The sequence below is a fragment of the Grammomys surdaster genome, unplaced genomic scaffold, assembly GCF_004785775.1.
Source record: "Grammomys surdaster isolate TR1022 unplaced genomic scaffold, NIH_TR_1.0 271, whole genome shotgun sequence".
In the NCBI taxonomy this organism is placed as follows: domain Eukaryota; kingdom Metazoa; phylum Chordata; class Mammalia; order Rodentia; family Muridae; genus Grammomys; species Grammomys surdaster.
This window is the reverse complement of record NW_021604712.1, coordinates 1,369,369-1,393,126: the sequence shown is the minus strand read 5'-3', so window position 1 is coordinate 1,393,126 and position 23,758 is coordinate 1,369,369. Positions and strand designations below refer to the sequence as shown.

Below are 23,758 nucleotides of genomic sequence, written 5' to 3'. Positions count from 1 at the left end.
AAATGGGATATTATGTTGTGTAGGTTAGTCTTAAATTCATGGGCTCATGCAAGTCTCCCTTTTCAGCATCTAGTGTAGGTGGATTACAGGTACTTTGGTGCTTGCCATCATCCTGGCCTCAGTCATCAGCATTTTGTGTGCATGTTTATGTGTGCATGTGAAAACCAGAGGTCAGCCGTCAGTGTTGTATGACTGGAACTATCCTTTTTTTTTTTTTTTTTTTTTAAATATGAGACAGGGTTTCTGACTGCCTTTGAACTTGCCAATTTAGTCATGTTGGCTGCCCAGGGACCTCCAGAGACTCTTCTGTTCCTGCTGCTTCTCTGGAATTGGGACTGGGACTGCAATTCTGTGTTTGTTTGTATATTTGTTTTAATGTCAGATTCAGATCCTGCTTACATGGCTAGCACCTTACCAACTGAGATAGCATCCCAGCCCCCGTCATTAGAATTTTGAAAATGAACTAGAAGCTTTAGGTTTGATCCTCAGCACTGAAAATAAAAAAAAAAAAACCCAGGTGGTTCTGTTCTGTTTTGAGGAGCTTTACTTGTAGGATGGGGAAAAATGTATAAGTTATTAATAAAAATTCATTGTTCAGGAATCCTTGCAATTCCTGAGGCTAGAATCTGGTACTGATACCTTCAGTGACAGACCTCAACTGTAAGACATGATGGTGGCAATTAGACAGGACAATCCTGATACTGTAGGACTGGTCTACCAGCTCCCTGGAGTCTGTTCCTTCCAGGGTCCATCCTGGACCAAACGTCACCTTTCACTTTTGTCCAGAAAAACAGATAGATTCTCCATGCCAAGAACACATTTTAGGGGTTCAGAGATCTGCAGAGTCCATCCTCAGGGGCCAGAAGCACAAGTGTTTCAGATGTTTAGATAATACCACAGCACTATGCTGAGGAGGGGCTAGGGACCAGAAAACTGGATGGAGGGTTTTAGCACTTTCCTATTTTAGGAAAGGCCTGAAAGGACTGCTGGGTCCTGTATTAATACTGAGCAGCTGGTTGAGTGCTGGCTCCTAGGTCTTGGTGACTTGGTCCTTCTCCTAAGTCTGCTGCTTGTTACCCTAGAGAGAGAAACTCCACAAGATGGATTCTATTGGAATCCTCATTAAACTCCTCAAGCAGCTTGATTTAATAAATATTGTAAACTCAGAATCCCTGACAAGCTGTTCTCTGCTCCTGGTGCAGACTTTGCTCCTGCAAAGTGGAAAAATGCCTGCCTCATTCCCAGTGGCGGAGGCTGCTCTGGAGCTCTTGTCTCTCTCACTGGCTGAGCTGGAGCATGCTCTCCCCACTCCAATATGGAGGGATTTCCATGGCAACTGATGCACATGTGGATGGATCTGTGGCTAAATGGCATTGAATTGACCTATTCTCGGGCACAGTGGGGCAGCGTAAATCCACTCACCTTTTCTGTTTCTTGTGATTTTATTTTGTGATTAGATGCCAAATGCTCTTTCTACCTATTGTGACCAATCTTAAGGTCATTAGCCTCTGCCCTAGCTACTATTCACCCATCAGTGAAGAGCCTGTACAGATGGGAAGCCTGCTCAAAGGACATCCTGTTGAAAAAAAATCTGCCACAGGAAGGAACAAAGAGTTAGGTGTTCCTTACTCCATGACACATGGATTCCTGGACACAATGGCAAGTTTAGCCAATCAGAATATAATTTTAGCACATCACAGGACATCTCGAGTATAAATGAGCCATTGGTTAGTATTTGTTCAAGCTCAAGCTCGTTATGTGATTAACTCCTTCATGATCCTGCATCTGAATGAGAACTTTTATTTATACATTATATATTAATATTTAGTTGTTTTTAAGTAAGGCATGTATGCTCTGTTATCTAAAGGTGTCATTTTTTTTTTCAGGTTCCCCTAGTAGACAATGATGTCCCTGACAGAGCTAGAAAAAACCTTCAAGTACTTAGAAAGCTAAGTGTCCATCAAAGTTTTTCATGCTGCATTCAAGATCTTAAAGAACATTGGTTATAGAGATGACAAGAGTTTGCTTGTTTGCTTTCTTTCTTTTTTCTTTTTCTTTTTTTTCTTTTTAATTTAAGGAGCTGAAAACTCCAAGGCAGCTCACTCCATCCCTCAGCGCCTCCATGTAAGATGGAGCTGATATCACCATCTAGGGCACAGATGAGGTGAATGTTTTTGCAAGGGGCCTGACCTATTCACATGGCCAGAACTTCTGCTAACACATTCATTTTATACTGGGACTTAAGGTGAGATTTTAGATTAGACGCTAGGCTTAGTAACCAAAGAAGAACCTTTGGGAGACTTCCTCTCTACGTCTATGTAAAGCATCAGCTTTCTTTTTTGTCAAACTAAACTCTTCCTTTTTATTGACTTGTAAATCTCTCCCAAAGGTGTGCTCTGAGCCATCAACAGACTTTACACTCAGATCTACACAGATGCAGATCTGAAGTGCACCCTTTCGCCTGGAAGTCTTTACTATTCTGGAATTCTCCTGAGAAGTCACAGGTCAGATTCCTAGCCCCCTGACAAAATTTTCACACCCAGCCATTCATCCAGATGATTTATGAATCCATTGAACTAAACAGGAAACAAAACAAAACAACAAACCAAGCTGTCCATAGAAGAAAAAGCTGGCTCACTCAGAGACCATGGGAGATGTCTATACTATTAGTAAACAATCAGTTAACCACCCCACAACTCCAGGGGATGCAGCTCCATCCATCATGCCTTCCTTCAAAACTCATAACCTCTCTTATTACACAAGGAAAGAGGGCAGAACACGGACTTCATCATTTACTTTTCTTCTAATTCAAAGTTCATTAATGTTACAGAGAACAGTTTATTTACCTCCTGCTAAGCTTGCTGAACCTCTGTTTTAAAGTATGAAGAGAGAGAAACACCCAGGAAGGAGTTCCGATCTTGGCCAGCTCTAGAGCTCTTCCTCCTCTGGGCTTATTAATGCATGGAGAAAGTGGGAGCCCGGTTTGTATACAATTTTCTCCAGTATCTGGCACAATGCCTCTGGGCGGTGCTGCAGACACTTGTCAGAGGAAGAGATACTTTGACAACAGTTATCCTTGCCACCTACCTCTTCAGTCAAGGAACTCATATCTGGAAGGACCCCTTGATCAAGGAGGAAATTTTTCTTGCAACTTTGCCATGGGAGCTGTGGAACTGTTGGCAATTCTCACAACCTCACTGAATCTTAGCCTCTTTATAAAATGGGTATGTACGTATGCTTTCTCCATTGTAGCGCTGCAGTTCATGTGTATGTGCTCATGCCTGTGATTATTAAGTGCTAGTGGATATGAAGGCCAGGAATCAACAGTGAGTTGCTTCCTCGACCTCTCTCCATTTTATTTATCTCTTTTGACATTGAGTTTCTCACTATACCTGAGAGTCACTGATTGGATGGCATGCCAGTGAATTTTAGAGACAAGCCTGTCTTTTACACAGGAGCTGGGGATCAAAGGTCAGGTCCTCAAGTGCTATAAGGACTAAGGCATCTCCCCAGACCCCAGATTATGCTTTATTGTAGAGTTATTTTTGTTTGTTTATTGAGAAAGTATGGTTAGAGAATGCTTGCCAAACCAGGCTCTGACCCTATTTTTTTTTTTAGGGTTTTGCCCTAAATCTCTTTGGTTGATGAACATCTCCAAAGGAATAAATGTGTTACAGAGAACCTCTCCAGCCAAGAGTTGGTGGGTCACCTCTGAAGAGCTGGTCTACTTTGGAGGAACATTAGGTGCCTCTAGAAGGGAGACCAGGTATCTGTCAGTGTCACGTCTTGAGTATCTTCACTCTGCTAGACTCTTGTTCAGGAAGGAATGAGGAGCCAGGCCGATGCTGGCATATTTTCTTAGAAACTGTTTTTCTGGAGATTCTTCTCTTCCTCGGAGTCTAGAAGAGCATCTCCCTTCCTTTTGTGTCTCCTGGGCAAAACCTTGTGTGGGAAACATGCCTCCATAGGGCTCAGCCATGGGCTGGCAGGGTATATGGCAAGCTCAATGCTACTTGCTATGTCAAAAAATATTAAAAGGATGAAATCTTTTTTATACTGTAGCTCACATACATACACACACACAAACACACACACATGTGCATGTACATCTATACATATATACTTAGGTACCTATATGTAATATATGTATATGCACATGCATACATATCTGTGTATGTGCATATATATGTATATATATATACATATATATGCATATCTGTAAGCACACACATACACATATACTGTGTATGCGAGTGCGAGCAAAAAATGCTATGCTGCTTAAGGAGACAGTCTCTGTTTTCCTGAAATCTATTAACAGAGATTAACCCTCAGGGCCCTGTATCTTGGCTTTTTCCTTTACTTCCATGGTTGAAAAAGCAAAACCTATTCATATTCTTTGGTCTCAACTTAAAAGGTGAATTGAAAGGCTTTTGTAAGAAAAATAAACCCACGTTCCTTTGCAGGACAAAAAGGAGGCTGAAAATGACTGTGTCATTTACATTTAGAAAGATAATGGTTCCTCTTCAGCTTACCTGCCAAGACTTGAATTTACCCTGGACTCTCTATTCAACCCAGAGCAATTACTGTTACAGCCAGCTCCAGCTAGAGGGGAATGTCGAAAGCTGTATTCTCCTGTAGATTGATGCATTTCTCTCCTTCGGCCATGCCAAGAAAGAAACTGGGACTGTTGACATCAGCAGGTGCTTTCCAGGGACACCTGCCACTCACTTTTCTTAATTTTGAGAAGTCAGGAGCTACTGCCTCCTCACTTCATTCCTGAGCCCTTTGTTTAGAAAGTCTGAAAGGTTCCAGAGCTTATGTAGCCTGCCAAATGCCACCTGGACAGGACTGGCTGAGGAGAGCTCACACTGAGGTATGCCTGGCTGCAGAGAGGTCTGTGGTCAATGTAACATCACCTTAGGCCAGCAGTGTATATCATCAGGTAAGCCATGTGGAGTCTGCACAGGCAGACAGTAGGAGCCGCCTCTGAAGCCTGGTGTGCAGCTGGTGCCTAACAACTCTTTGTGGATTAAACAGAACGGCAGTGTGTGGGAAAGTCCTCCCAGCCTCCCAACATTAAAGCCTGCTCCCGCCCACATGGGATCCTTGAGTGCATGGTGGTGCTTATGTTTTCTAATAAGGTATGAGCTAATGGGGTTTCAGTTGCCTGTATGCTATGTTCTATTCCAGGCTATGCTAAGAGCTGGAGCTCAACCAACCCATAAAGATCTGCCTCAGGCTTCTAACAAATATCTTTCCAGAGTCATTCGTGATTCAAAGACAAGACCTAAACCCCAAGGACAGGCTGCCCAGGAATGAACCTGCATACCCAGAGAGATGTATCGGAAGGACTGTCCAGTGCTGTTTGCTTAGCAGGTTAGCTCTGTTAAACTATGCATGGTAGTTTGTGGGCAGAGACTTCATGATGGAGTCCAGCCTGTTTTTCTCAGTACCTTGGAGACCCTCTGCTCTGAGGGTTCATTCAGGGCTTTCCAGATCACAGGACTCAAATTTAAATCTCAACTTCATCTCGGTCTGTTTGTTCTTTGCTCAAAATCTACTTAGCTGGCTACAGAGAAGGCAAGGTGGCTTAACGGACACCTTCTCTACTTCATGGTTCTCATTGGTCTGTGCCTTTAAGGGCTCCTGTTTTAGTCCTAATCAGCATATTTTCACTGTGATATGATGTGTGTGTGTGTGTGTGTGTTTGATTCATTAGTTGTTCTGTACCTAACTTTTTGAGACAAGGTTTATAACTGGTCGGCTTGCTAGCAAACACCAGAATCCTCCTATCTCTACCTCCTCAGAGTTGGGATTATAGATTTTCACATGGGTTCTGGTCATTCCAAATTCAGGTCCTTATACTTCTCCACTTTACTAACTGAGTCAGTCTCCCCAGCTACACCTTGATGCTTTTGATCCTGTATAATCCACAAAGGGTTGTTAGGCACCGACTGTACACCGGGTTCTAGAGGTTCTTCCTACGGGCTGCGTGTGCAGACTTCACATCGCTTACCTGGCCTAAGGTGATATCACATTGATCACAGACCACTCTGCATGCTGCCAACCTTGCTCCCAGGCTCATCTCCCGTAATCAGACCACTGAATGTGTTTCCATGCTTCCATCTGAGAGCTGCTCTGCTCCACCGTCCAGTAGGATCTTTCTACTTGAAATTCAAGGTATTGTGTAACTCTCTGCTCACAGTAAGCCTTCCCCTCACCTGCTTCATGCCCACTCCCAGGCCCTAATGGCAAGATGGTATCTCTGGCTCTTTATATACTTTCACAGAGGTCTTACACAAGAGAAGACCTTAGTACATGTTTGTTTCTAGGTGTGTGAGTTGATGTGACATCCAGGGCAGGGAGTTGACCTCGGGGACAATTTACTTTTTGCTTTACCACCAGGGCTGGGGAATCAAACCTATAGCTTTATACTTGCAAGTAAGCACTCTACCACTGAACAACACCCTTAGCCACAGGACTGAGATTCTTGATCAGACCTGTGGCTGACCTAAAACCCAGACAGAAAAGCAGCGATCAGTACATTTGCAATAGGAGGGAAGAGGAGGGACCCATCAGATCAGGAATTCTGCTGAGGGAGCATCCAGTTCCTTCTTAGGTGACTGACCCTCCTCCAACTCTGTGGCCTCCTTCCCTGTTCCCCTTCTGCTGCTGTCCTGGATGACATGTGTTATCACACTCTGGCCTTTTAACAACACTTGCTCTCAATGCTGAGGTGGCTCACCCTGTTTCTCTTGTGTCAGCCATGTCTTAGGGATTATCATGTCTCAGCACCTCTGAGATTTTAAAATCAGATACAGCAGCTATGGACACAGCTTCCAAACCATCTCCCATTGTTTACCACATACAGCTGGTTCCTGTAGTCCCGTTCCATCAGTTTCTTCTACTTCCGTTCTCTCTTTGCCACTTTCTGTACTTCCTCTTTACCCAGCCTAAGCACTGCCATCAATCAGGTTATCTTCATTCTGGCCACTAGCCTCATCCTTTTTCAGAGTTGGTCTCATATGGCCCAGGCTTCCTAAGTAGACATGGATGACCTTGCACTTCTGATCCTCCTGCCTCTGACTCCTTCTTTCTGAAACTACACCATCATGCCTGCTTTTATATGCTGCTGGGGATCAAAGACAGGGCTTCAAGCATGCTAGGTAAGCATTCTAACAATTGAGCTACATCCTTGACCCATCATCCTCAGTTTCTTTGCTCTGCTTTCCTTGCCCCTCAGCTACTATTGATACCACCAGCTGCAAACGTATTTCTGCTGTATGGCTACTAGGGAAGTTCTCAGTCCACAGTGGCCAGTGCCACTGAGATTCCTGCTCTATCTGCTAGTTCTTCTCTCTTAGTGTCTAAAGTAACACAGGAAGCCAATGTTACCTTGATTTCTGGACCTTGACACTTTTCTCTACCCTGCCCCTAGCCCTGTGTGGTCTTCCATACTAACCTATTTCTTTCTGCCCTGATGTATCAACATCTGGCCCTTACACATCCCTGCTGAGTATGACAGCCACCGGCCACATGTTGCTATTTATTCAAACCAATATAAGTTAAATATAACAGCCCATACACGTTATGTTTCAAGTGGCTTAAAAGCTACATATAATGCAGACACAGAACATTTCTTTTGTTACCCCAGAACAGCCAAGCTATGGTCAATGTCTCTCCCGACCTGCCCCTTAGCTTGTCTGCCTATTTCAAGCCATATTTCTGCATACTTCAAACCATTCCTGGATTATTTGAGATGCACAATCCAATGTAAATACTATACCAAGTAGCTCATACTACTATTGTTTAAGAAGTGGTGATGTGAAAAGCCAGCGTGAACATTCTCAGTATAGACACTTTGGTTTCATTTGGAAATGAAAAATAAGATGTGTTTTTCTTTTGTCTTTTTGAAACTTGCAGAGGTGGAGAGCCAGCTGAACTTCAGTTCCGAGACGAAGCCATTGAAGGCCCTTCCTCATTAATTTTTATCTCCACCATCACAACGCAAACCCCTCTCTTAACTCTAATTGACTGTACCTCATTGGGTCCCTAGACAGCATCCCTTTCTGAGATACACAGTGGATCTTGGATACAGCTTCTTCTTACCTTAAAGATAAAGGTCAAAGCTACCCATGGGGCAGGAGACCTTTCTCATCAAGTTCCTAGCTCACCACCTTCACCAGCCCCATGTGACTGCCCCTGTCTCATCCCACTTGCCTCAATGAGGTCTCTGACATATGTAAGCCTTATCCCTATACATTCTCTTGTTTAAATCACTCTTTCTTCTCCCTGTACATCTTCATAACACTTACTTATTCTCTGCTCAGGACATCATGCCTGAATCCCAAGGCAAACCTAGGTGGCCCTTCCCCCAAGTCACTGTTACACCAGGGCAAGCTCCACCACAGATCATGTCACACTCAATTTCAGTGTCCCCATTGTATTCCCATTACCCACATGGGGCACCACGAGGGTTGGCAATGTCATGGTATCTGATTTATTCATTGGCCTTGCATTAACAATAATGGCTGTTAATCTTTCTGGGTGCTGGAGGAGATGGAATTAGGCCAGATGCCAAGACTTCTCAGCTAAGCCACTTTTAATTAAAAGATGAGATAGTGTCATATCCTCTCAGCACAGGGTTTTCCAAACTGATTTGTGACCCATAATGGGCAATAGAATCAATATGCTGGGTCATGAGCAACTTTGCAGAAGGCATGGAGCAGAATAGAAAATATCAGAACGTGTTAGACATATTAAAGGTATTTTCCATGAAGTTTTTGTTTCAGTTATGCATATACATGTGAATAATGGGCCATGATGATAAAGTTATCTCTTGCTCTGGCTTACAGTCCCAGAAATGGAAAAATCCCTGTTCCTGATGGTACCTGCTTTTCCTGAAGCAGACAGACAGATTCTGGATCAGCTTCAGAGTGGTTAGGGATTACCTTAAGTGAATAACCTTATGATAGCTCAGTTGTGGCTTTATCTCTAATTATCCTATAATTTTCAGAAATAACTTATTCTTTTACCATGTTCTGCTATCAAGATTATTATGAAGGACACTCTTTTTGCTTAGACGTGTGTACAAGTCTTGCTATGGCCTGGGAGCTCAGAACACCGGAGGTGCCTGGGAAATGCCAGCTTATTGTATAACTACCTGTGGAATGGTTCCACCTCTTTCCAAAAGAAGGCTTTCCAGCTTGTTGGCATTTCATGTTCAACATTCTATCTATCCTTGTGTGCTGGACCTCAGGTATCAAATTTTGTTTGAGATATCTTGATTTGTTCGAGATGTTGATTGGTCGGAAACTTTTTTTATTCATATTGGCTAGGTCAGTGGTTCTCAACCTTCCCAATGCTGCAGCCCTTCACTATAGTTCTCTGTGTTATGATGACCCCAACCATAAGATTATTTTTTTGTTGCTACTCCATAAGTGTAATTTTGCAACTGTTAATGAGTCATAATGTAGATAACCTGATATACCATATCTGTGAAGGTGTCATTTGACCCCCCAAGGGGGTCACAGTTCACAGGTTGAGAACCAGTGGGCTAGGTGCTAGCCTTGTGGTTCCATTGATACATACATACATACATACATACATACATACATACATACATACATGTGTGTGTGTGTGTGTGTGTGTATCAAGCAATCTATCTCCTGGGCCACCATTCTTGGGATCACTGGCATGCACAGTGGCACCTAGCTTCTCATGTGGTCTTAGGATGTATGAACACAGGTCCTTATTCTTGTGAGGCAAGTGCTTTACTGACCGAGACATTTCCCTAGCCCTGATGTTATAGGCTGTGCCTAGAGTCGTTAATAGAGATTAGAGACCTCTACAGTAATTATAAAGATGAGGGTAGACATCCATTTCCTTTTGAGCCCTGATATGGGGAAACCTATCTCGGTATGGTCTGGGAGCTCAGAACACTGGAGGTGCTTGGCAATGTCATTTTGCTGGGTAAGTACCTGAGGAATGGGTCCACCACTTTCTAACTGGAGGCTCTTAAACTTGCTGGTATTTCATTTCTATCTATCTCTCCGGTTGCTTGACCACTGAGGATGGGGGATGTGATCACACATCTGTCTACACTTCCAATGACACAAGAAAGCAACCTGTATCATTATATCCATTTTTCAAGCTATCACAGCTCCCCAGAAATGCCCACATGCTGTAATTTGAAAGATGGCTTAATGTTTTTCATCAGGGGCATTTCCACATCTATGTATGACTCCTTCCCATCAAACAGGAATAACAAAGATGCCCCTGTGCATCAACACACACAGACCGGCCAGGAGGAGGAGTCTGAGACCTGTTCCACAGGGAACCAGGATGACAATGGGGACTGACTGCTACCACAGACTGGAGGGAGAAACTTATGGTTTGTGTTTCCTTTTCAAGAATGGGATTTTTCCCACTATGGGCATTTACCAATTACATAGGAATTAACAGCATTATAAAAATAATACGTATGTATAGATATTCAAAGGTTTTGATTTGTAAAAATATAGAGCCTTATTATTTGAAACCATCTGGTACCATTTTGATGGTCACCCTCCCAATTTTACCTATTTTTCCATAGGTAGACATATTTCATAATCATCTGAAAAATGGAGAGTAAGTCCCTTCTACATGTCTATAAATATTCTTTCTAGAACTTTAATGGGAGCTTGGCTCCTACCAGGATTACAGACTAACACTGATTTAACTAATTCCCTGCTGTTGTGCTGATGGAAAAATGTTTTTACAAACCTCACATTCTTAGTGCTAGATCTTTGTATCCATTCACGACTACACGTTTGCAGTGAGAACTGTATGTTTACTATTAAGGTGCAGGCTACGGATACCCCCTTTCCACTCCCAGTTTCCATGTAAAGTTCACTCAAGTCATTTTTATCTTAGTTTTGGCATAAGGAGAAGAGCGTGACACAGTGGGGCTGGGCCGCCTGTTGGAAACCCACAGTAAATAAATATATTTGAATAACTGGGTGAATAATAAAAGCAATATAAATAATAAGTAATAAAAGGTAATAAAAATAAGATAACTCAAGAAAAATAAACATAATTGAATAACTATAATGAATATTCTGCCTCTTACTCCCAGCAGGTAGTCCAGAAAGAAAGCATATCTCAGGTGGCTCGGCTCAGGGTTTTCTTAATGGAAAGTTTCTTGTCAACTTGACACAAGCTAGAGTCATCTGGAAAGCGAGAGCCTCGATTGCAAAAAAAGCCTCTATCAGGTTGGCCTGTAGGCAAGTCCCGTGGGACATTTTCTTGATTAGTGATTGATGTGTGTGGGCCCAGACCACTATAGGTAGGTGGTGTCACTCTCTTGAATGTAGCCATGCACTGAATAAGAATGCAAAGCAGGCAAGACTATAAACAGTGTTCCTCCTTGGCTTCCGCTTCAGCTCCTGCCTTCCCTCAGTGATAGACGGTGATCCATGTGAGCCAAATAAACCCTTTTCTTCCCCAAGTTGCTTCTGGCCATGGTGTTTATTACAGCAATAGAAAGCAAACTAGGACCAAATTGCACCAGTAAATTTTCCCTCCCCTTTGGAGCCACTGCAGTTTCTCTGTAGCTAATGAAGATTTAGGCAGACATGAGGATCAGGGTTGGTATATGTGACACCAGTGACATCAGACAGGTCTAGAATGGTGGTGTCTGAACTTGGAATAACATTTTCACCATTTAAAGTGATGGTGAGTTTAAATTCGCCAATGGGACAGACCTAGAATCACTCAAGAAAGGAGTTTCAGTGAGGGGCTGTCTGGTTCAAGTTGGCCTACATACATGTCTGTGGGAAACGACACTATTTGAAGTGGGAAGACCCACTTGTTGGGAGTGGCAGTATCTCATGGGATTTGAGTCTTTGACAGTAGACAAATGGGAAAGTGGGTGAGCTGAAGAAAGGTATGTATGGCCTCCTTCTCTTTCTGCCTTACAAGGTGGATGTGACCAGCTGCTTCAAGTCTGTGCTGCCTTGACTTCTGGGAATGACACTGTACTCTGGAATTGTGAGCAAAATAAACCCGTCCTCCCTTCAAATTGCTTGGGTCAGGGTGTTTTATCATTGCAATGGGAAACGAAAGTAGGACACTAATAAAGAAACATGATAGAAAAGGAAAAGAGGCAAACTCAGGAGTGGGGACAGTTACACAGATCCTCACTCACCTGGTAACACATATCCAGCTCATTACGGAGGGCAAAAAGAGGCAATACGTACCCAACAAACGAAGGAGCAGAAAAAGAACTCCCAGCGCGTAAGACTTGAGTTCAGGGCTGACTGTCCTACATAAAAAGAGATGGAGGGGAGAAAAAAAGATTCTTATCAACTCAATTTTAATTCACAGACTCAGAGTTATTTGTTGCTGTCCATCAGATCCTACCTTGGAAGATTATTAATAGGTTTTCTTCTTTTTCTTGCTAAACGTCTAAAAATTGGCTGCAACGGTGGTGCCAAGATAAGTTAGGAATTAAGCCTTCCCCCTCCCCCTTAATAACTTGAGCTGGTAGGACTGGTTGTAAATTCAGTCCTGAAGTCTAAACTTAGAGCAGCGTGTTTCAGTTTCCAGGAGGAAGCACCACCACAGCTAGGTAGGGGATGTGTATGTGGCAACACCAGCTCAGCAAATTCCTGAGTTGCAGCAGGAACCATGAACACCTTCAATGTTCTTGGACTGTTTTGTAAAACCTATCTGATTTGCATGGATTGGCCTTCCAGGTGGGCCAGCTGGGGCACAGGTATGTGCATCAAGTCTGAGTACCTTGTAGTCTTGAAAGGTTGCTTCTCCTAGCCACGGGACTTTGCTTTGAACTGACTCAATCATCCTGACTTGAGTTTGCCATGTATGGTGGATCCCTAAGAATGTTCATACATGTTCTCCAGAATGTAATGTTTTTGAAAGTGAGAGTAATCATAGAGATGGGTTTGGGACATTTTGGATAGGTGGGTGCACACAGCGAATCACACAGTCTTCCCCATAATTCCTCTTACACTCACAGTTAAGAATTATTCAATCCTTGCCTTCTCCTCTAAAGGCTAAGAACTACTTGTACTGTGATTAGCTTTGTGACTCAACCCTAGCTCTGTGTCTAGTACCCAGCCTGTGCTGAGGGAATGCATACGTGGGTGGCAAGCTGGGCAGATGTCTCTGGGCAACCAGTCTTGGAACATATACCCATGGATTTGTATAAAGAACTCTGAGGGATAGTTATTGGACAATATACACACAGGCTTCAAGTGTCACCTCGTATAATCTGTTGCCATTCTGGCTCCTTAGGGAGCAAAGGGATGCATGTGACTGTACTTCTTGAAAGACTTGGCTAGGCATGGAACCAGAACCTTATGGTTTAACCTTGGACATGTTGGAGCATTTCAGTGTGGCTGGCATAACAAGTATAAGGCTATCTATTGACTAGGTGGCTAGAATAAGTGTGTGTGTGTGTGTGTGTGTGTGTGTGTGTGTGTGTGTAGGGCAGGAGTCAGTGTCAGGTGTTTTCGTCAGTCTCATTCTACCTTATTTTTGAGACAGGGTCTTTCACTGAACCTAAGCGCTAAGGCCTCACCTATCCCTGCCCTCCTACTATCAGGCTTATAAAGGAGCCATTGTGCCTGTTTTTCCTGTGGGTGGTGGGAATCTAAACTCAGGGTCTTGCACTTATATGACAGACACTTAACTAACTGAATAATTTTCCCAGGCCCAGAATAATATTGTTAAATGATTCCCAAGGTCATTTATCTATCAACTCACTGGCAGTTATTCAGTGATCTATGACTTGGGTTGAGCCTTGGTGTGCATGCTTTGGGCTTCTTAGTATATAACAGGTCAAATATAACTATCAAACAAAAAATTGGATGTGTATTATAGACTAATTGTCTTCCCCAAATTCTGCCATTCAAGCCTAACCCCTAATTTGATAATGGGGCTTTTGAAAAGTTTAGATGCAGAGCATGGGCCTGTATTGATGGATTAATGTCCTTAGAGATGAAGAACATACCTAAGAGAGGTCTTTTGTCTCTTCACTACCTTGGAACACACGGAAAATTTATGTACTGGAAGTGGCCCTCACCAGTTAACTTAGTCTTGATCTTTAACTTCCTAGTCTCCCAACCTGTGAGGAACAAATTCCTACTGGGTATAAACTACCACATCTATGGTGTTTTGTCACGGTAGTCTAAAAAAGACTATGAAAGAGTAGGTTTTATAATTGTTTCTAGATCCTAAGACTTTCAGTAAAATCTATCTTGGGGAAATGCATATATCTTTTTAATTATAGAGAGTTTGGTACTGCTGAGTGATGCCCCAGGGAAGCATGTTATGACTTCCATTGAGCAGTGGTCTCAGGACTCTGGCTGAGAAAACTAGGTACCAGTTCCAGGTCATGAGATCTGAATCTCTGAGCAGAACGAAGTCTCTTTGGAAGACACACATTACACGAGCCAAGTTCCTCGTGGTGTTCCTGCTCCGTGGCTACAGTTTTGCACTTTCATTTGAAGGTTTAACTTGAAAGACACATAAATAAAGGCAAATCTCCTTATCAAGAAAACATGCTGGTGTAATGAGCTAGGCTATTTATCACTTGGAACGTGATTTCCTTTCAGCTACCATGTCACTGGGAACAAAGTGAGGAAGGTGCTAAGATCTTGCTTCATATCCTGCAGAGAAACTGGTTCCCATAAGGACCACACATCTTAGTTATGAAGACATGGAGGGCTCAGGCAGGATGCTATTGAAAGATCTGCAGAAAAGCAGGGATTCAGGCTTAGCTAGCATCATTAACTTACTGCTTTCGAGACCTCAAGAAAATTGCAGAGCCACTGCTAGGGCAGTTTCTTCATGTGTAAAAGGGAAATATTTACAAGGCTGCAAATACATTAATTTAAAATAAGATCCCAGAGTTGTGCCCTAGCATCACCCAAATGAGCATTTACTTTCCTGGTGGCTTTTTAGCATTCTTTATTAAGACAGTATGTCTGTGCATGTGCATATGCACAATATGCACATATGTATGTGCACACATACATGTGCATGTTTGTGTGTTTAGAGGCCAGAAGATAACTTCAGTGTCATCCTTACAAATGCCATCCATTTCCTTAGAGACAACTTCTGGGCAGCATAGGAATGAGCCCACTGATTAGGGGCAGGGCAAAGGCTGGTAATTTTCTGCTGTGGTCCACCTGGATGGGGTATCCTAATTTCTGCCTAGAATTTCTCTGAGGGCAAGATGCACCGGGGAAGAGATGGAATGATGCATTATGATCCCCTTGCAAGATGAACATGAACAAGTGCTTTAGGTACAAAGGGTTCATAGATGTACCTGAGCACGGGTCACTGAGCATCAATTTTTGACCCATTTAAAGGGAAACCAGAGTGCCCCAAAAAAACTATAAGATCTGTTCATCATGTTGAGGCTTGGAAACGGCTAAAACTTCCACCGCCAAAGTTTTACCACCTAGAATCTAGAGGCGAGGCCTTGGTGGAAACTCACGAGCGAGAAAAAGTGGACCCATCACAACTGATGGTGGTGAGGGGTCCCTCTTCCTGCTTCTGGGTGCCTTCTGTGTGTGAGTATAACCATACAGTTTCAGGAGAATTTCTAATGAAAAATAAACTGTTCATAAAACAGCTACCATAAACCCATACACGAAACCTGAAGGGTTTTGTCCATATGCATATTATACATAATCGCCTTCCATGTATAGTTTCAAATTCAGTGGCTCATTTCAGAAACACTTCACGCGTTCTTAAGATTTTTCATTATTCCTTTGAACTGCAGTTCCATAATTTAACTCACTACTTCAATTCAGGTCTTTCTGCTATTATAGTTAACGCTGTAATAAAAAAAAAATCTGTCTGCATTGAAAGGTTTTTTTTTTTTCTTGTAGAGAGGTATTTTCTTGAGACAAATGGCCACAAATGGGGGTAGGTTACGGCAGGGGCCTGGATATTTTTATGGCTCTTGACTCACACTGGCATATTGCATTTCTGAAAGGACTTTTAGGCTTTTCAATACCACTCGGAAAAACTGACTCGACTTGTTTGGCCACAGCCTTCCAGAGTGCTGGGTATGAATTTGCCGAACTTCCTAAGAATAAGACAGCAATTTGCTACTGGAGCCCTAATGCCTCTGCACACTCATAAGCCACTGCTAATGACCATCTGGGCAACCTGAGCGCTTCCTAGAAATCTACTTTCGGGAGTGTTGCCAGCAAGGAACATGGTAGGGAGGGCTCAAGGAACAGGAACGCTTGGTAAAGCATCTGATGCTGTCTGTGCAAGGAATCAAGGTGGCTCCAAGAACCCCATTTCCATCCCCAGCCCTTGGCCTTGAACTGCCTTGCTTTTACATGTAGTGAGGTAAGCCTTTCTGTGCACTGTGTTCTTTCTTTGGACCCAGATGGACACTAGGATATATATATATATATGTGTGTGTGTGTGTGTGTGTGTGTGTGTATGCTCTTAGAGATGCCTTATTCAAATCAAGATAGCAATAGCATTGTGAATGATGAAGCTCATGACATCATCATCTGCCTCCAGGCCAGCTTCCCAGAGCCAAGGGGCTACAGAATTCTGGGTATCTCCTTGCAGCCACTTACTCATACAAAAGCAATCACGACATGCATGCCATAGGTCCCTTGGCATGGTTAACCTCTATGTCTCTAGAGCGGCTTGCCCACATGACCTGGAAGGGTCCAGAGCATGGCGAAGGCAGGCAGGATGAGTGCCACTGTCTGTGTAACAGGTTCAGAAACAAGTCTGGGGGCCATGTTGTATCTAGGTATATGGCTGTTTGACAGAAGGACAAGGCTCGGACAAAAGACCTTGGCTCATTTAATGCCATTTGTGTGTGTGTGTGTGTGTGTGTGTGTGTACAGGTCAGAGGACAACCTTGAATGTTGTTTCATACCACCTTTGGTTTTGAGACAAGGTCTCTCACTGGCCTAAAACTTCCCTGAATAGACTAACTAACAATTCCGGAAGCTTCCAGGGATCTACTTGTCTCTCTCATCTCACTACCATAATGATTATAAGCAAGACCTACTATATCCAGGTTTGATATAGGTTACAGGGAATGAACTCAGTCCCATGCTTGTGAGGCAGGAACACCAACTGGGCCATCTCCCCAGCCCACTATTTTAATTTTATTTCACCAACACCAAAAAAGATCAGTGTAGAATGCTTTTCAAAGTCACCTCATTGGTTATTCCCGGGAGGCTATGGAAGTGGCCTTCTGGCCTGTTGAGCTATGAAGTCTCAACTGGGGGAAGGCTTAGAATTGTTTCCTCTTAGCCTACAACTGCTGTGTTCCTGGCTGCGGCCTCCTCTCACCTTGCTTGCAAGACTCACACAGCTCTGATGCTCAGGAGCCCTGCCGATGTGTGCCGGGTGGAAGGGCATAGGCCAGGACGACTCTCAGGGACTTGGGTCTCAGTGGACAGCTTACCTGATGAGGATGATGACAGAAGGGGTTTGGGCCATGGCTCCGATCAGGCTGCACACACACATCACACAGAGGAAGGTTAGGAAGGCCTCCTGGCACCCAGGACTGGGACATTTCCCTGGAACCACGGTGGCATTCTCCGGGGGGACGGTGGTGAGGCACGCACAGCCTGTGAGGTTCTGAAAGGGAAGGGTTCAGCCATTTAAACTAGGGGTGTCTCTGGTTTCCACACCCAAGGCAATCCATCAGCCAGCCTGTCACAACCTAATTATACATTCTGTGGCGTTCCATTAATTGGGCCTGAATAAACGAGTTAGCGTTTTTCTTTTCTTTTCTTTTTTTTTTAAAGGCGGCTGCAAGAACACATGCAAATAAAGTAATATTTATGGGAAGGCGAGCTGGATTCCCTGTCTCCTGTGTATTTCTTTTCCATTCTCAAGAAACCTTCAATAAGCTGCAGTGTAGATAAATGTGTCCCCCCCAATACAATTAGAGAGGAAATTGTGCTTCCACAATATGATAAAACATTGCCAAATTAACATCGTAATTACTTGCCAATTTGTCTTCCCTTTATGCAGTTATAATTACACCGAAGTGTATTAAAAGAAGTAAATCAGGTAACCCACATACTGTTGCTGGTTCAGTGCCTGGCATGGCACTCAGAACAAAGGACACACGCTGTCATGCGTGAAGCCACTGTGCCTGGGAGACCCTGATGACAGAAGGAACCTGGGAAACTTGTCCAGTGGCTGAGGAAGCAAAGGGCGCTAAGAGATTCCCGGCAGCTGACAGCAGCTCACGGGGAGCAGAGCAAGAGGCCTGACGGGATACATTTATTAATATATGATCAGAGAGGAGAAAGAAAAGCGACCACGTTCCATTTGATCTTCTGAGAGGCTCTGGATCAGCAGTCCCTGTTCCCAAGCAAGGCTCGCTCTCTCATACTCTCCTGCAAGCTTGCTAGCTTGCTCCAGGAATTTCTGATCGCAGAGGGAGGAGCAGGGGCTGGAGGAGGCTGTTCAGAGTGCCAAGCCAATTAAGGCTCGATAAGAATAGTGCAGAGGCCTTTAATGAATACAAAGCGAAAACAATCATAAATGATTCATTGCTTTCCTTTCCAGAGCTGATTGGCTTTCTGAGCGCATGCCTAGCAGGTAAACACTCCTGAGGGGTCAGGCAAATTCCCTATAAAGCCTGTGTTTCTTCTCTTCTGCCCTTCTCCCTTCGTGCCTGTTCCTCTCCTCTTTCCTCCTGCTCTCCCTTTCTTTCACCACAGGATGTATTCCAGACATGGGGTACCTTGTTCCATATGAGATAGCTACAGCAGTGTCCCAAACACTGTAAGTACTAGGGCTTCCCTGCATGATTGTTTGGAATACATGGTACCTGCTGGCTGTACATCTTCTAAATAGTGTGCCCAGGGTGGGTATCTATGTAAATTGTCCTGTTATGTACCTGGGTGTTTATGTCAATTCCCAGGTACTGGGGCCTGATACCTGTCCCTTACGCCTTAACCAATACTTGGAGGCTTTACCTGGCTTTTCACGAGACCTACCATAGATACCACATCCCTCTAGATGAGCAGCTCCCCTCCTCCTCCCATGGACCCCCTTGAGCCCTGCCCTACACCTGCCCTACAGAGGATATGGGACCTGTCAGTCAGGAACATCCTGGGACACATTCTTAAAACATTTCCTTGCATAATTCGGCAGGACACTAAATGAGATGCAGTAGACAGTTTCAGAATGCACAGGTGGCCAGATTGGTCTCTGCCTTTACCAGGAAGCAGGCTTCTCTCCAGCTACAGCTCACCAGGCTATCCCAGCCTCTACTAAGAGAAGTGTATGTGGGATGATCAGAGGTCACAGACAAGCTTCTCCAGCTGCTGATACTCGTTGGCCACAGCTCCTTACTGGCCCCGTTCTCATCTCATTCTGACTGGCTTCTCTCTCCACCAGTATGAGTCAGATCTCGTGAAGTTCCCCGTTGGCATCCACCTCCCTAGCCCAACCATCCATTCTCCTCAGCTCTGTCACTCCCCATCTCCATTGTCTCCATTCTTTGGTTCTTTGGATTCCCCTTTTCTTTTCTGGCTACACTTTGTCCATCTTTCTTGACATCGTTTCCTCTTTCCCATGGTAACATGGCTACAGGCTGGACTTCCTTCCCTTCTTACGCCTCATTTTTCTATATGTCAACGACTCATCGACTTTATCTCTAGTCTACATTCCCCTTGGATACTCGATATCTCCCTTCCTGGCACACAGGCATGTTGTGGTGTCAAGATGAGCTTACATGCTTCACACATTTTCCCTTACAAGGCTGCACGATGCATGCAGAGTTCCCTCTCTAGCGTGGATGAGAGCTAGATAGGAAAGAAACACAGCATGGTGTAGAAGCCAGGAGTCGCAGGAGATCAGCACACACTACCCCAAAATATGCCTCCTTGGCACAAGGACTAGTTTGAGCTGATCATTTGAAGACATTTATACATACAGGAGAAAGTGGGACAACACAGAAGTCACCAGGTTTTTAAACAGAAATTTACAGTCAGTGGTTCCTTAATATCCAAAGATATTGGGTGCCAGGATACCATACAGACACCAGAATCTATAGATATCTGAGTCCCTGATTAAAAAAAATGGTATAGAACCTATCCACCTCCTTCTGTATACATAAAATCATCTCTAGGTGACTTTATATCTAATGTCAGCACAATGGATACGGTCATTACACTGTATTCATTGCTTAGGGAATGTATACAATTTCTGTACAGATTTAGTGCAGATACAATTCCCCCAATCATCTGCAGTTCACTGAAGCCACAGGTATGAAAATTATGTATGCAAGGTCCTGTCATATAATGTTGTATTTGTACTTAATGAGACATGTAGTCTGGCTTTGTTGCTCAGACTGGTTTCAGACTCCTGGGATCAAATGATCCTGTATCTGTAGTCACCTTAGTAGTCAGAACTACAGGCTGTGCTGGCCCAGATATCTCCATCTGTAGAGGTATCTCCTTTCTGACCTAGGAAAAGGGGATGACAGAGAAGGTTCTAACCAACCTAGATCCACAGAACAAATCCTTTGTTGCCTATGCTTTCCCTGGGTCACTTCCCATACCCCTTTCTGTTTAAGCCTGGATTTGAAGCTGCCTCTGTGTGTGATTCACTCATTTCCCTGGGTACCTCCCATGTATCTCAATGCATATGGTGTGGATACTCCTATCTGTTCTGATTACTATGTCCTTTACTAGAGGCATCCATTTCAGCTAGGAGCCACAAAGGGTGGAGAGACAATCACTTTCCCTCCCCTATGAAGTACAGAAGAAGCACTACCCTCAGAAGGCCATTGGATGGAACTCAGGCTGGATACAAAGGAGCAAAGACTCTGGCTTTCCATGGTACTCCTTCTGGACACTCACAGGATTCTGCTGCTGACCAGCAGAACAGCCATGATACCCCTTGTGATCTAGCTCCTCAGGTCTCTCCCTACATACTCCATTCTGGTCCTGCACCAGAGCAAGCTCAGGAATACAGTTTATGGTTGGATATAGCTTCTTGAGTTTTGCAATCAGTCCTAACTCACCATGAAGCCAGTTCATCTCCTCTCTACCATTTCACTTCTTCCAGAGCTTCGCCCCCTCCTACTCTTTCCTGCTCCAATTTCTGTATTGAGCCTCTGCTTTTCCAAACACATGTATGGCCTGTTTCTCTGCCCAATCCAGATGACACTTCCCATTCTTATCATTAGTAATGGTGACCAACGCCCTAGGAGCCAGGTGATTATTTGATACCAGCCACCTTCACATCAAACTCCTTTCCTCCTGACGCTGAGGCTAACAAAGAGAGTCTGTTATAGTTTTGTTACCTAATATACTCTCATTTGTACCAGACAGGTTTTGGCTGACAATAGACACTCAGAAAATGTTTTGAATGAATTACCTGAGTCCTGATGCCTTCCATATCCTAAAAGGGTCTAAACCCTGACCTAGGTCCAGCTGTTCTCCTCATTCCCTTTGATCACTTGGCTGGGAAGACATCTGTGACTGGAAGCTTGTGACTGCAGCCTTATAATCACATGGACTTGGAATGACTAAGTATAAATGGGGAACAGTCCCTCTGTGTGTGTGTATGTGTGTGTGTGTGTGTGTGTGTGTGTGTTCGAAATGCCTCAAGAGCCAAATGCTGGTTTGTATGGCTTCTGGAGAAACACATGGGAATCTGTTAGGCGAACTTGCAACTCAGTGATCAAGCCAGAACCCCGAGAGTAAGCCATGCGACTTTTGTTTGGTTTATCATGTCGTCTTGGTATCTATCCTTATTTTGGACCTACACATAAGCTAAAACCCACTATATTACATTTGACAAAAAAATATGATGTCACTGGGGAGATAGCTCAGTTGGTATAGTGCTTGGTGCTCAAACATGAAGAGTTGGATAAAATATATGTATTTAAAAGATATGTACAAGAAAGAGTTTTGCCTCTATATATGTATGTACACTTTGTGTATGCAATGCCCATGGAGTCTAGAAGAGAGCACTGAATCCTCTGAAACTGGACGTACAGATGCTTGTGAACCATCCTTCGAGTGCTGGGAACTGAACTTGGGTCTTCTGCAAGAGCAACAATTGCTCCTAACCTCCAGGTCATCTCTCCAACCCCAGGGACCTGGATTTATTTCTCAGCACCAATGTATAAAGCTGGGAATGGCGGCGGATGTTTGTAATCCCAGCCCAGTGGTTGACAGAAACAGGTAGATCCCTGGGGATTACTGGCAAGCCAGCCTAGCTAGATTGGAAAATCCTACGTCCTAGTGAAAGATCTCCAATAGTCTCTAAGGCAATGAGATAAATGTGGTATCTTTACAGAGCCCCATGTAGATGAACTAACCATCTATCCAGCTGACACGCCATGAGAAGAGCAAGGAAGTAGTGCTGTCGGATGCTGACATTTGTCACTAAGGCAAGGGAGAATAGAGACAGGCAGGGCACAGAGCTAGGGCAGGGGTGGGGAACAAGCAGATCTGGCCAAGGATGAATGTGAATATGAGTGTCCTCTTTAAATTTGTATTTTCAAACCTAACCACTGAGGAGGATGAAGCCACTGGGTGGGCAGGGTGAAGTCATGAAGATAGAACCCACGTGAATGAGTATTTTTATAAATGATACCCCAGAGAGCTACCAAATCTCTCTCTCTCTCTCTCTCTCTCTCTCTCTCTCTTTGGTTTTGGTTTTTCGAGACAGGGTTTCTCTGTGTAGCCCTGGCTGTCCTGGAACTCACTCTGTAGACCAGGCTGGCCTCGAACTCAGAAATCCACCTGCCTCTGCTTCTCAAGTGCTGGGATTAAAGGTGTGCACCACCACCACCACCCGGCATTGCCAAATCTCTTAAATCTCTTCAAATACATGAGGATTCAGGGACAAGACACCATTTGGGAGCCAGATAGTGGCCCTCACTGTGTAGCGAATCTGCTAGTGTCTTGATCTTGTACTTCCTGGCTTCCAGAACTATATCAAAGAAATTACTATAGTTATAAGTTACTCTGTCTATGGCATTTTACCATGGCACCCTGAATAGAATTGAGGGGGCAGGCACAGGCTGCACACAGAAATGGATGCTGGAGACCAGCACAAGACCAGTGATGCTGCTTTCTTACTGCCACTAATGATGGAAAGCCGGAAATGGATGGAGTCCTTCCAAAGTATCTATCCCAGAATCAACTGGGTCTCATTCATGTGAAAATGGTTCAGAAGGAGGAGAATAGGTTAGAAACCCAGGTCATCAGAGCAAGAACAGATGGTGAATGCTTTTCTATTTGATGAATCAGTTGGATTTGAAGAACAGTGGGTGGTCTCCTGTCAAGAAACATCCCTGTAGGCTTTCTGGCAGTGAATCTGGGATGTCCTGAGAGTGCAAGCTCATTTAGGGTTAGGTGCCAGAAGATGAGAGATCTGGAGCTAACGAACCTAGGAAGTGTGGGTGCACAGGGCTGTTAGGAGATCCTTCACTAAGGCTCAAATGTGGCATGAGGAACTGTGGGTGGGCACAGCTGGCTTCACCTGGTCAAGGGTGCATACTTGATGCAGATGATTTTTACCAGTGGGATTTTATTCTGTCATCTCAAAGATAGGAAGCTGGGGATGTGCCTCCAGCTAGTATTACTAGAGAACTTAGTAGGAGCCCTCCAAACCTGTGGGGTTCTGAACAGTAGGAAGTCTGAAAAGAAAGGAAGGCCGAGTATGAGAAAATGGTTCATCTTAGTCTAATAAAGGAGGCAAACTGCAGATACTTCTGGAA

The 23,758-nt window shown here is 44.0% G+C and overlaps 1 protein-coding gene across 2 annotated transcripts in view; it reads right to left on the bottom strand.

Moving 5' to 3' along the window:
- The window catches only part of Slco3a1 (solute carrier organic anion transporter family member 3A1), a 280,546-nt gene that overhangs the window by 10,044 nt on the left and 246,744 nt on the right, over nucleotides 1-23,758 (bottom strand). For both annotated transcript variants that reach the window (XM_028776717.1, XM_028776716.1), the window contains exons 8-9: nucleotides 17,462-17,637; nucleotides 12,240-12,304 (exon numbers count right to left, since the gene is read on the bottom strand). In XM_028776717.1, the coding sequence (XP_028632550.1) occupies nucleotides 12,240-12,304; nucleotides 17,462-17,637 (241 nt within the window). The remainder of the gene's footprint in view (nucleotides 1-12,239; nucleotides 12,305-17,461; nucleotides 17,638-23,758) is intronic.